The 12,913-nt window shown below is 40.4% G+C and overlaps 1 protein-coding gene across 2 annotated transcripts in view; it reads left to right on the forward strand.

Annotated features, from left to right (window-relative positions):
• msrb3 (methionine sulfoxide reductase B3) overlaps positions 1 to 12,913 on the forward strand; it is a 116,064-nt gene that overhangs the window by 44,371 nt on the left and 58,780 nt on the right. For both annotated transcript variants that reach the window (XM_072269339.1, XM_072269340.1), the window contains one exon: positions 7,903 to 7,931. In XM_072269339.1, coding sequence (XP_072125440.1) covers positions 7,903 to 7,931 — 29 coding nt within the window. The remainder of the gene's footprint in view (positions 1 to 7,902; positions 7,932 to 12,913) is intronic.

A 12,913-nucleotide genomic window follows, 5' to 3' on the forward strand; every position in this document is an offset into this window, starting at 1 on the left:
CGGAGCATCAGAGCTCAGAGTTCAATTCCACTGCCATCTGTAAGAAGTTTGTATGTTCTCCCCATGACCCGTGCTTTCCTTTGGGTGCTCTGTTTTCCTCCAATGACGTACTGGTTGGTAGGATCATTGTAAATTGTCCTGTGATTAGGCTAATGTTGCTATGCTGGAAAGGCCTGTTCCACGCTGCATTTCCAAGTATAAAATATAATTATAAATATCTTTTCCTAGTGTGGCTTGAAAATCTTAGAGTGTTGGAATAGTCAGGCTTTGGGTCAACAGGCTTAGGTAAGAACAGGCAAAAGTTCTAAGTAAACTTCTGGTAATTTTTTTTGTTAGTACATAGCTAGAGTGCTAAGAAGGTGTCCAGAGTTAGTGGTATGTTCCTTATGTGAGATGTGGGAACTTTGAGACACCTCCAGTCTCCCTGCATAAAGTACACCGAGCTGCAGTTTCTTAGAGACCACGTTAAGGAACTAGAGCTGCAGCTGGATGACCTTCAGCTCATACAGAAAAATGAGGAGGTGATAGATGGGAGGTAGACACTCCTAAGTTGCAGCAGGCAGGTATCTGGGTGACTGTAAGGAAGGAGAATGGGGATGAGCAGTCAATGCCGAGTACCCCTGTGGCCGTTTCCCTCAGTAATAAGTGGGGGGGTGGGGTGCAAAATGACCTACCAGGGCATCGTTTAGTTGTGGCTGAAAGAAGATTACAGTTGGAGCTTAACATGCACGGATACACATTGTGGGAAAGGATAGGCAGAGGGGGTGTGGTAGCTCCATTGGTTAAAAAAAAAAATGAAATCAAATCCATTTTGTGGACAATATGAAGATAGGTGGAGGGGCATTTAGTGTGAGGGACTTGGACAGCTTGGGGAAATGGGCAAAGGAGAGGCAGATGAAAAATAGTACAGGGAAGTGAGTGGCCATGCACTTTGTGGAAGGAATAAAGGCATGGTCTATTTTCTAAATGGGGAGAAAATTCAAAATCAGAGGCGCAAAGCGACTTGGGAGTCCACGTACAGGATTCCCTGCAGGTTAACTTGCAGATTGAGTTAGTGTTTAGGAAGGCCAACGCAATTTTAGCTTTCATTTTGAGAGGACTGGAATAGAAAAGCAAGAATGTAATACTGAGACTTTATAAGGCATCGGTCAGACCGTACTTGGAGTATTATGAGCAGTTTTGGGGCCCTTTATCTATGAAAAGATGTGTTGGCATTGAAGAAGGTCCATAGGAGGTTCGCGAGAATGATCCCAGGAATGAAAGTTAATAAATATAAGAAGAGATTGATGGCTCTGGGATACTCACTGGAGTTTAGAAGAATTTTTTTTTGTGGGGGGAGGGGAATCTCATTGAAACTTATAGAATATTGAAAGGCTTAGGTAGAGTGGATGTGGAGGGGATGTTTGTGAGGGAGTCTAGGACCGGAGGGCATAGCCTCAGAAGAGAGGGACGTCCATTTTGAACAGAGATGGGGAAAAATTTCTTTAGCTAGAGGGTGGTAAATCTGTGGATTTCATTGCCACAGATGGCTGTGCAGGTCAAGTATTGGGTGTATTTCAAAGTTCAAAGTAAATTTTATTATCAAAGTATATATACTATATGTCACCATATACAACCCTGATTCATTTTCCTGCAGGCTTACTCAGCAAATCTATAGAATAGTAACTATAACAGGATCAATGAAAGATAATCTAGAGTGCAGAAGACAGCAAACCGTGTAAGCACAAATATAAATAAATAACGAGAACATGAGATAATAAGATAAAGCATTCTTAAAGTGAGATCATTAGTTGTGGGAACATTTCAATGGATGGGCAAATGAGTGTAGATATCTTGTTTTGTTCAAGAGCCTGGTGATTGTGGGGTAGGTGGAGGTTGATAGGTTCTTGAATAAACAAGGCGTCAAAAGTTATGGGGAGAAGGCAGGAGAATTGGGTTGAGTGGGATATTAAATCAGCCATGATTGAATAGTAGAGCATACTTGATAGGCCGAAAAGCTTAATTCTGTTCCTTTGTCTTATGGCCTTGTATTTCCTGCATCGTTATATCCGTGTTGTCAAACCTTAACTGCCTTTATTCAGGGATAATTGTAGGTGGACAATAAGTGGCAATCTCCCCAGAGCTTCTCATCCTGAGAAAATATTTATCAATCATAAACATATTTATCAACAAAGAGCTAAAAGAATCTAACACATCTGAATTTAGCCATCACTAGCTTCCAAAACTATCCTATTAACTACCAGATTAGCCTTGGTGACCATTTTCTGTGATTCCAAGTGGTAATAAACAAAATGTGGGATTGTATTGGTTCTAAGAATGAAATATTGTGCTTTCTAAGCTTTGTGCATTGTGACGTTAGGATAAATTATCCCAATGTATTAGAATATATTAGGCATATATTATCGTTTATATGGTTGGGAACCACACCAAATTCATTAGGAGAGCACATGTGTCATGCCCGCATTTTCAGTATGTTTCAAGCTCATTAGCCAGCTATCTGTTATTCTTTCCATTACAAACCTATTTACCCACTTATAACTATCTGAGAACAAGTCAAAACAAACTCCAATCACTTTATCTCAAATCTTGTCACTTAGGATAAGACAAGCCTCTAAGTATAGTAAATGGGAGGAAATGAGATAGGAAAGCCTGCACACAGACAAAAAAACACTTGCCATTATTGATTAAGATTTCTTACACAATTGCAAATCTGCCTCAGTAGAAATAGTTGTCAAAGAATGTTGAGGACCTCATTAAGAACTAAGAGCTGGGGAATTACAGAAATGCTTAATGAGGACTTAACCTCAGTTTAATTTGCAGAAGAAGATGAAAGAGATACCAAGAGTACTTGTGGTGATGCCGTTATCAGAATGCACATTCAAAAGAAAACGGTATTCAGGTGCAAATGAAGTAAAAGTAAAATTAGTCATCAAGTTCAGAAAGACTAAATCCTAAAATGCAATAAGATTGGGAGCAGATCACAAGAAAAATGTCATATCAAGCACCGAGGAAGATGATATCAAAGGGTTTGTAGGAGTATGCTTTGAAGGTTGACGTAGAGTAGATTAAGTAAGACTAACAAACCACATGGGCTGATGGATTGCTTGTAATGGTGTGCCCAGATATCTGTGCTGGAGTCCACTTTTGCTTTTGGTTCAGGAAATTCCTATTTATCAACAACAATGCTTGTACGATTATGAGCATAGACTGTGAGTGGAGGAAATAGGTTGGTGATAAAGCTTAGTAGCGAGTTTGGCAGTTGGTGCTAGGAAACTAACAGTCGGTGAAAAGTCCAGTGAAAGGTCTTGTGACCATGTATAGCAGTGATGTGCTATTGCTGTGTCTTGATATTTGGTCTTTAATTACCCTTATCATTCAGATTAACCTTGAAGTTTGTTGGTACATCTAGAGATCAAAAATTGTCATTGCCCATGAACGGAGTATTTTTAGACATCTTTCTGGTTGTCTTGGTGCCCACTAGGAAATTTCTCTCTCGTATATTCACCCTTCAGTGTTAAACCACCTCCAAAAAGTGCAGCTGTATTGTACCTCAAAATATCGTCTGCAGTGACATTTCGCAGCCAAGCTCAGCTGAGAAAGCATAGTTATTATTTACTCAGGGAAACGACAAAAATTTTCCCAACTCTGTTTTCCCCTTCACAGAGTGTTATTTAAAGAGCTAGAACTCCAAACTGCTTCTTTCATCCATACCGTGATAGGTGATCTCACAACCTCATGCGTGTGCCTTAGCCGCTTTGCCCATAGAGGTCAAGGTCCAGGTCACAAAGCTTCCTACACTTGGATTATTCCAGCCTGCTTCTGCTGATCCTTCCCACCTTGTAGATTGCTGTTCACTTACTGGATCAATGAGGTTACCCAAACTCGAGGGGAGGAAATTTTATCTGTATTGCCTTTTTCCCTCAGGAACAGGGATAGACATTTGTCTGCATTGGCATGCTTCCCCAAATCAATTGAAAGATTGCATGCATGCCTGAACAGAGACATCTCTGCTAACCTCTCACCAAGAGTGCCTGGTTATAGCTGCCCATGGCCCCGTTATAAAAAGTGTGCATCTTCTGCAGGCACACTTCTTCACCAGACCAAAATTTTCAGGTCACCACAAAACACTTCACTGAGCTCTCAACCAGCTAAAAGATGGTGAGAGATCCTTTTACTTTGAGATGAAAGGTCCTAGGATTGCACGAGGCAAGGGTCCTGAAGGTTTTCATGTTCGGTTCAAGGCCCCACTTCAGTAAAATGCAGAAGCACGTGAGGCCAAGATGTTGACGCCCATGATTGCATACTTCGCTTCGGGTACCATAAAGATTGGTGATGGAAGTACAGTGAAAGCAGGGGTAGATGTGAGGTCAGAAGGTGGCTGGTGTGTCTGAGCCATGAGTGCAAGTGTTATCTGGTTATGTCGGCCTTGGGCAAAGGTAGCAAGAATGGGCAATTGAGATCTGATATTGGTAGTCTCAAGGAGAGAGTGTGCTCTCCCGGGCTGGCCTCGCATGGTTGGGCTACAAGACCTTTTTAAATGGCTCTAACACCTAAAAAAACATACTTGTGACTATCTGTGGATACTCCTAAGCAAAGCCCAGCATCAAGGCAGGGTTAAATGTGAAGCAGTAATGTCAACAGAAGAAGCAGAAAGTTAATGATGAACTACTTGCTCCAACATGAGAAAATATTTGGTGACATCCTTCAAATTTGCAAACCTATGGTCCTCAAAACAGAAGCAAAGGAAAACTTGACAAAAATGTACAAAAAGACACAAGAAGATATGTCCATCAAAGTTGCTGGTGAACGCAGCAGGCCAGGCAGCATCTCCAGCATTCAGTACATTCAGCCAGAGACTCATTCCTCCGAGATGCAGCACAGAGCGTCATAGGAAGTCATTCCTGCCTGTGGCCACCAAACTTTACAACTCCTCCCTTGGAGGGTCAGACACCCTGAGCCGATAGGCTGGTCCTGGACTTATTTCATAATTTACTGGCATAATTTACATATTACTATTTAACTATTTATGGTTCTATTACTATTTATTATTTATGGTGCAACTGTAACGAAAACCAATTTCCCCTGGGATCAATAAAGTATGACTATGACTAGGAAGAGGTACAGTCGACGTTTCGGGCCAAAACCCTTCGTCAAGACTAACTGAAGAAAGAACTAGTAAGAGATCTCTTACTAGCTCTTCTTTCAGTTAGTCCTGACGAAGGGTCTCGGCCCAAAACGTCGACTGTACCTTTTCCTAGAGATGCTGCCTGGCCTGCTGCGTTCACCAGCAACTTTGATGTGTGTTGCTTGAATTTCCAGCATCTGCAGAATTCCTCGTGTTTGAGAAGATATGTTCAATTTGGTTTAAGAAGATAAGTTGATGGTTTTGCTATAGTCCATGATTCCTTGGATTATACTAAAATGAATAACCCAAAACATAGTTTAGCAAGGCAGGATCCACTGGAGTTTCCGAATTTGGTGCACTGTTTCCAGGAAGCAGCAAAAGGAACAGAATGGAATAAAAAAAAATTTGCAGAACAGCTTGAGTTAGCATTGGGGTTGGCAATAAGAAGTGAAATGGCAGTTGCTGTAACCTGGGGGGAAAAAATGTGAAGATTCCCTGAAATGCTATGTTAACCATGGGTCACCACCTCTGATTATTTGACCTCCTGATCAAATAAATACTATAAAGAGTGGAGGAAATAGATGATTCAATTTCCCAGGCATTGCTGAAAAAGGTGGGTGCGTGCCTGATTGAAATTCACAGTTTTGCATTCTCCATTTAGTTTTGGAAATAAGCTTTTTTTGTTTGTTTTTGTGAACTTCCCACAACCCAGAAGTGTAGTGCAGAAGAAAGCCAGTGCTATGTATTCAACTTTCTAGCCATTACTACGTCTGAAAGCTTGGTCAGTAACTTACGATTCTTGTAAGTATCTAAAGGGACCTGTAATTGGTATGTCTTGGGAAAGGAATTTCAGAATTTGGTACTCTTGCCATATTGGATTAAAACAAAGTAATATTTTACATAAAAGTATTATGGAAGGAGCTAAACAATTTTTTTAAAAAACTGGTTTACTGACCTTTTAGGTTAATTTAATATCCATTTCCAAAATGTGATTTAGTAAATTAGAAAACGTTTTGTTCAGATTCAAATTATGCATGTCTATTTTGAGGTTTCCCTGAAAACCTGGCATTATTTCAGCATATGTTGTCTTCAAACATGTTAATGTACTGTACCGAAATGCTTGGTTTGAGCTGTAGTTACACAGTCGTATTAACTTTATGCACCCTGAAACTATGAAATATTTGTTCCGAGTCCTTTGGCAATACATCACTTAATGTTAAAAAAGCAATTTTATTACATTGTAAGTGGAGATGCAATAAAATGCTGGTAAAGTTAGACTTTTGGAAATTAATCCTGTTATTTTTGCTCTGTCCGAATAAAATTAGTTGGCTGAAGCTCAATATTGATATGAAATACTATTATAACCTTTAAATGCACTCTAGTTTTATCTGTCACTGAGGGGAAAAGAGGTTAAAGCCTCATTCTCAGGTAGTTTAATACATTTTATTGAAAGGCCTTTATGCGTGTAACATCCTCTAACTCGGCTCCTGCTGAGCAATTCTTGTATCTTGCTGTGGCAGCTGTGGACAGATATACAACTGAGCATTAATGTGTAATATAAATCTGACCAGAGCATGCTCACTAATTGGTTCGAGAGTCTCATACAGACAATGCTGTCTTGTAACAGCTTGCATAGATAGGCCTAGACTGAGGGTTAATTCTGCTTGACAGCACATCAGCAGCATCTTGAGTGTAATTACCCAACAGCAGTTTTCCCACAGCTGAATGGAGAGCTTCAAAGGCTCCTGAATTTACAGCTAGTATTAACTTATATCTGAAACATGATGTTCCCACAAGGGCAGAATTTTTTCCCTTTTAAAATGTATAAATTGCCTAGTCAGTTAACCATGCAACAACTAGTGGGGGTGGGGGGGGAATGACATCTGGTTTTGAGATACTGAGTTCCAAGATACAAAAATTCTTAACATACTCAGCTAATTAGTAAGTTTTCCTAGGGTTTGTGCTTGTAGTATGATTTAACCTGCAGTTCACTAATGTAGAAAAATAACAGTTTTAAAAAAAGGATCAGCAATATTATCAGAAGTGGCAGATAACAAATGAAAAATAATTATGCACTGAAATGAAAAAATTCTAAAGGTTGGATGAAGTTCAAGGGAATATTTGAATTGACTTTTTATTTTTATGTAACAAGTCAGTAATGATTTGATTCTTTTAATTTGACACTTTTGTGAGCACTTCATTGGTGATAGTGTAGGATAATCACCTTATCTAAACTTGCTTTTAAATCTTGCCAGTTCTTTCTCTGGCTGTTATCTTTTAAAGATGTTGACAGTTGCTGCGATACAGAGTAATGGGTTTAAGACAACCATCATGCCAGCTGGTATGAAAACTGTTAGGGAATCTATCAGATCTTCTTAGTATTTTCATTGTGTCACGAGTGGAAACTGAGCAGGTAAAGGTGTATTTCATTGAACTCATTCCCAGCTAATGAAGGCAGGAGAAAACCCATACTCACTCCCTCCATGTGAATTAGGTGAGATGGGAATAGATGTGCCACAATTGACCAGTGACTGCCTGCTGTTCCTTTCCATAATAGAACTTGTGCAACTATGTTGGCCTGTGTTTTGCAGCCAGCAGGAATCCTGTCGAAGAACAGAGAAAGCAATGACATCAACATCTGAATTTCCGCAATTAACTCTGCGTATGTGCAGTTCAGAGGCTGCTCTCACCACAAGCTTCTGGCTATTGTACACACATTGAGATATGCAAAAAATGTTAACCTTTCTCAATAAAATAATTCCTTTTTCATTTTATAGGTCTGAAACCAAGTTTGACTCTGGATCTGGTACGTATAGTTTTCAAGCTGAGTCATTCACTTTATTCTTGTCCACACTGCAGAAAAACAATTGTGTCCTAAAATTGTTTGGGCTAAATTTTAAAGCGTTAATTTTTGGTTTGTGTGAAATTGGGTCAAGCATTCAGCCTGGCTGCTACTTTATAGTATTGGCCGTATGTCACATTAAAGTTTATCTAAATTTAAAGTTAAAACAGCTGCTGTACCGTAATAATCACAAAGGCCCAAATTTCCTGGTGTCCTGCACTGCTGTCAGAAATGGCAATGTTGTGTCATTTGGGGGAATTTTAGAGGGGTATATTGCTATCACATAAATCAGGACTTCATGATCAAAGTTTATGAACATGAATGTTCCCCATGTAATATCATTCCAATGCAAAGGATATCTTCAGGAAAGATGGAAAGAAACTGTGATGCATTTCTACCTTTTGTCCAATGAGTGTGGATATGACATTGATGTGTTTTTATGGATGTCAGCACCAATTCTTGGATTATGAATTATTTGCATCTCAGTATTTTAAAGTTGTGCTACTATTTTAAACTACTACTGTACGTTCATTTAGCTCATGTGAGATAAAATTTTTATTTAAATGTGGCAAATTATGGCGAAAGAATGGCTCAAGCAGGGCAACCTTTTGGTCACCATGAAGAAGAGTGAGTGAAATAAAATCAGAATCAGAGTCAGGTTTAATATCACTGATATATATCGTGAAATTTGTGGTTTTGTGGCAGCCACTTTATTGGGCCATAATGTACTGGTCACATACATGCATACTGTACACATACACTTATATATGTATTTTATATATATGGGACACATTGGGACCAATACATTTTAGCCTAATTAAGTGGCTGCCCCAATTAGCCAAAGTTTCATGGAAATAGTTAAAGAGGTATAAAAGGTAAACTAATTTTAACTGAGTAACAAATTATGTATTTAGATGAAATAGAGAACAAATTAGAACACTACCAATACTACTGTAATACTATAAAACTGTGTATTAGTTCCTAATATTTATCAATGGAAGAATTCATTCAGTGTACGCTGCCGTATTCTTTTGATTGACTGTAAATTAACAAAATCAGCACTGACATTGAATGAAGATAATGGACTGCTTTAATACAATGCTTTAAATATTTACATCCTACAAATCTTCGTTTTCTCGGAAACATTCAAGATGATTGTCGATACCTTCAAATTCTATAAAAAGAGAGTCAAAACCAGTGAGGTAGCGTACATGGGTTCATTGTCTGTTCAGAAATCTGATGACAATGGGGAAGGTGTTGTTCCTAAAACATTGAGTGTGTGTCTTCAGGCTCTTGAACCTCTTTAGATGTGCAAAGAATACACCTGTGAAATCCAACTGTCCATGTGCAGAATCTGAAATGCTTCCACACCAGGCTGAGATGCAACCGGTCAATATACTCTCCACTGCAGGTATATTGAAGTTTGTCAGATTTTTTAGATGTCACGCCAAATCTTCGTCAACTTGCTTTCTGCTGCTGTGCTTTCTTCATAATTGCACTTATGTCCTGGGCCCAGGACCAATCCTCTGAAATGATAACACCGAGATATTTAAAGTTGCTGACCCTCTCCACCTCTGATCCCTGATAATGACTGGCTCATGGACCTCTGGTTTCCCCCTACTAAATTTGATCATTAACACCTTTGTCTTGTTGACATTGAGTGAGAAATTGTTGTTGTGGCACCACACATCCAGATTTTCAATCTCCTTCCTATATGCTGATTTGTCACCACCTTTGATTCAGCCAGTGCCAAATGTGGCTTTAGTGCTAGAGTCATAGCACAGCTATAAAGTGAGTAGAGCAGGGGGCAAAGCACATAGCCTTGTGGTGCACCTGTTCTGAGAGAGATTCTGAAGGAGATGTTGCCAATCTGAGCTAACTGGGGTCTGCAAGTGAGGAAATAGAGGGTCCAATTGCACAAGTATTGAAGCTTATTGATTAGATTTGAGGGGGTGATCGTATTGAATGCTGAGCTGTGGTTGATAAAGAGCATCCTGGTATATGCAGCTTTGCTGTCCAGATGTTCCAATATTGACTGAAGAGCCAATGAAATGGCAGCTGCCGAGGACCTGTTGTGACAGTAGAAAAAATGGGGCTGATCCAAGCTGCTTCGTAGGCAGGACTTGATAAGTTTTATCACCAACCTCTCAAAGCACTTCATCACAGTGGACGTAAGTGCTACTGGACAACAATCATTGAGGCAGGTTGCCACTTTCTTCTTAGATAGATAGATAGATAGATAGATAGATATACTTTATTAATCCCGAGGGAAATTTGGTTTCGTTACAGCCGCACCAACCAAGAATAGAGCGTAAATATAGCAATACAAGAAACCCCAACAATCAAACAACAAAATGCAAAACTATGCCAGATGGTAAATAAGTCCAGGACCAGTCTATTGGCTCAGGGTGTCTGACCCTCCATGGGAGGAGCTGCACGTTTGTTGGCCACAGGCAGGAACGACCTCCCATGCCGCCAAGTAACTGAGGTTAAAGTTATCAGTGAACACTCCATCCAGTTGATCAGCACAGGTAATTAGTACTCAGCCAGGTCCCACGTCTGGGCCGGATGCTTTCTGTGTTTCCCTTGATCAGTTAGAGAAGTTGGCAAATGAATTTCAATACAGATAAGTATAAGTTAATGCATTTTGCAAAGTCAAACCAGAATCGGACTTGTACGTCGAATAATATGGCACAAGAGCGTGGAACTGAGGGAGTTCAGAGCAAAAGGGCATAGTTCATTGAAAGTGATAGCACAGGTAGATAGGATAGTGAAAATAGTTTAGCATGCTGGCCTTCATCAGTCAGGGCACTGAGAACAGGAGTTGGGACATTGTGCTCCAGCTGTATAAGTTCTTGATGCCGCTATACTTGGAGTACTGTGTATAGTTTAAGTCACCCTGTTATAGGAAAAACATAATTAAACTGGAAAGAGTGCTGAAAAGATTTATGAGAATGCTGTCAGGACTAGAAAGACTGATTTATGGGCTCTCTGGTCCGTACTTGGCCCAGCTGTGTCTTTATTCCTTGGAATGTAGGCAGATGAAAGATGACCTTATAGAAGTGTTTATAATTCTGAGAGGCATATAGAAGGTGGATGGTAATGTCTTTTCTACAAGGTAGGGAAGACCTAAACTGGGGAAGTGGAGGTATAAACTGAGAGGGAAGGATTTTAAAGAAGACTTGAGGTGCAATATTTTCCACACGCAGGGTGGTGAACATGTGGAATTAGCTGCCAAAAGAAGTGGTTGAAGCATTTAAGCAGCACTTGGAGGGGAGGATTTTGGAGGGATATGGGTGGAATGTAGGAAATGGGACTTGATGGGTGGGCTCTGTGGTCAGTGTGGACTTGTTGGGCCAAAAGGGCTGTATCAGTGTTATATTGCTCCGTGGATATGACCCTCATATCTCAGTATTGACAGTTGTACCCACTGGGTCAACCTCCTCTCTGTGCTAACTGAAAGGTAGAGAAAGTTACTTTTCCTTGCACAAAGGGCATTAGGAGCTTCTTAGGAGTTTCAGGTCTCGGCCCGAAACATCGACTGTACCTCTTCCTAGAGATGCTGCCTGGCCTGCTGCATTCACCAGCAACTTTTATGTGTGTTGTTTGAAATTCCAGCATCTGCAGATTTCCTCGTGTAGGAGCTTCCTAACATTGTGAAGAGGATACTGTTGATCTTTCCTGGCCACCTGACATCTAGGTGGGTGTAACAAGTTGACTGATATTAACGATAGAGCCTAGTCCAGGCGTGAATGCCTGCATTCAGAGTATCTCACATATCTGTCACATGACAAGCAGACAGTATTCCTTCACATTTCTGACTTGCATCTTGCAGGTAGTGGAAAGGTTTGCAGGAATTCGGAAATGGATGGCTCATCACAGAGTATTTTACCATGTATCCAAAGTGTGCATGTGGCTGCATCTATTGAAATTCTGGCCAATGGTGATGCCCAAGTTGTTGACGAAGGCTAATTCGATGATGGTTATACCATGGAGATGTAGGAAGATACTCCCCTATTGCTGAAGACTATTGTGTGGTACATGAGTTGACCATTTATTAATCAAGTCAATTAATCATTTATTAATCTAATCAAGCTCCAATACTGTCCAGATCTGGTGCCATTCACTTTCTAACTGCTGTGCCATGAATATTTTAGGCACAATCTTTGAACAAAAACTCAACTAGACCCACCAGGAGAAACGCTTCAGTTCTGAAGTAAGCACAGAATAGATATATTGCATCAAATGATTTGCTCGCTGGTGCTTCTTTACCACTTAAAAGTCATTTTGAGAGTGTGATGGAACATTCTGACATATGTGAATGGGGGGGGGGGGCGGGGGCGGGTAGCTGCAACACTTTTAAAAGCGCCTGCTCAAGAACTCAAAAACCACCCAGGAAAAACAGCCTGCTTGGTTGGTATCTCATCCCCTGGTCTCAGCATCTACCTTCTCATTTGTTAGTAGTACCATGACCATAGGTTGTTCTTATTATAGGAAGTGCTGTAGCAAGTCAGCTCTTATTGCAGTACAGGTACCTCCTAAGCAGAATAAGGATGGCAAGCTTGTACTGCCACTGTCCAATCTCTATCTAATTGCTGAGATCATGCTGGAACCAACTAGTGAATCACAGTGAATTATAAACACAAGAGATTCTGCAGATGCTGGAAATCCAGAGCAATATGCACAAAATGCTGAAGGTTAGGCAGCATCTCTAGAAATGAATAACAGTTGACATTGTGGTCTGAGACCCTTTATCAGGATTGGAAAGGAAGAGGGAAGCTACAGTAAGGTGGAGAAAGAGGAGGGAGTACAAGCTAGAAGGTGATAGGTGAAGCCAGGCAGGTGGGGGAAGAGATGGGAGAGTAAGAAGCTGAGAGGTGATAGGTGGAAAATGCAAAGGGCTAGAGAAGAAGGAATCTGATAGGGGTAGAGAGTGGATCCTGGGA

The sequence above is a fragment of the Mobula birostris genome, chromosome 9 (genome assembly GCF_030028105.1).
Source record: "Mobula birostris isolate sMobBir1 chromosome 9, sMobBir1.hap1, whole genome shotgun sequence".
Taxonomy (NCBI): domain Eukaryota; kingdom Metazoa; phylum Chordata; class Chondrichthyes; order Myliobatiformes; family Myliobatidae; genus Mobula; species Mobula birostris.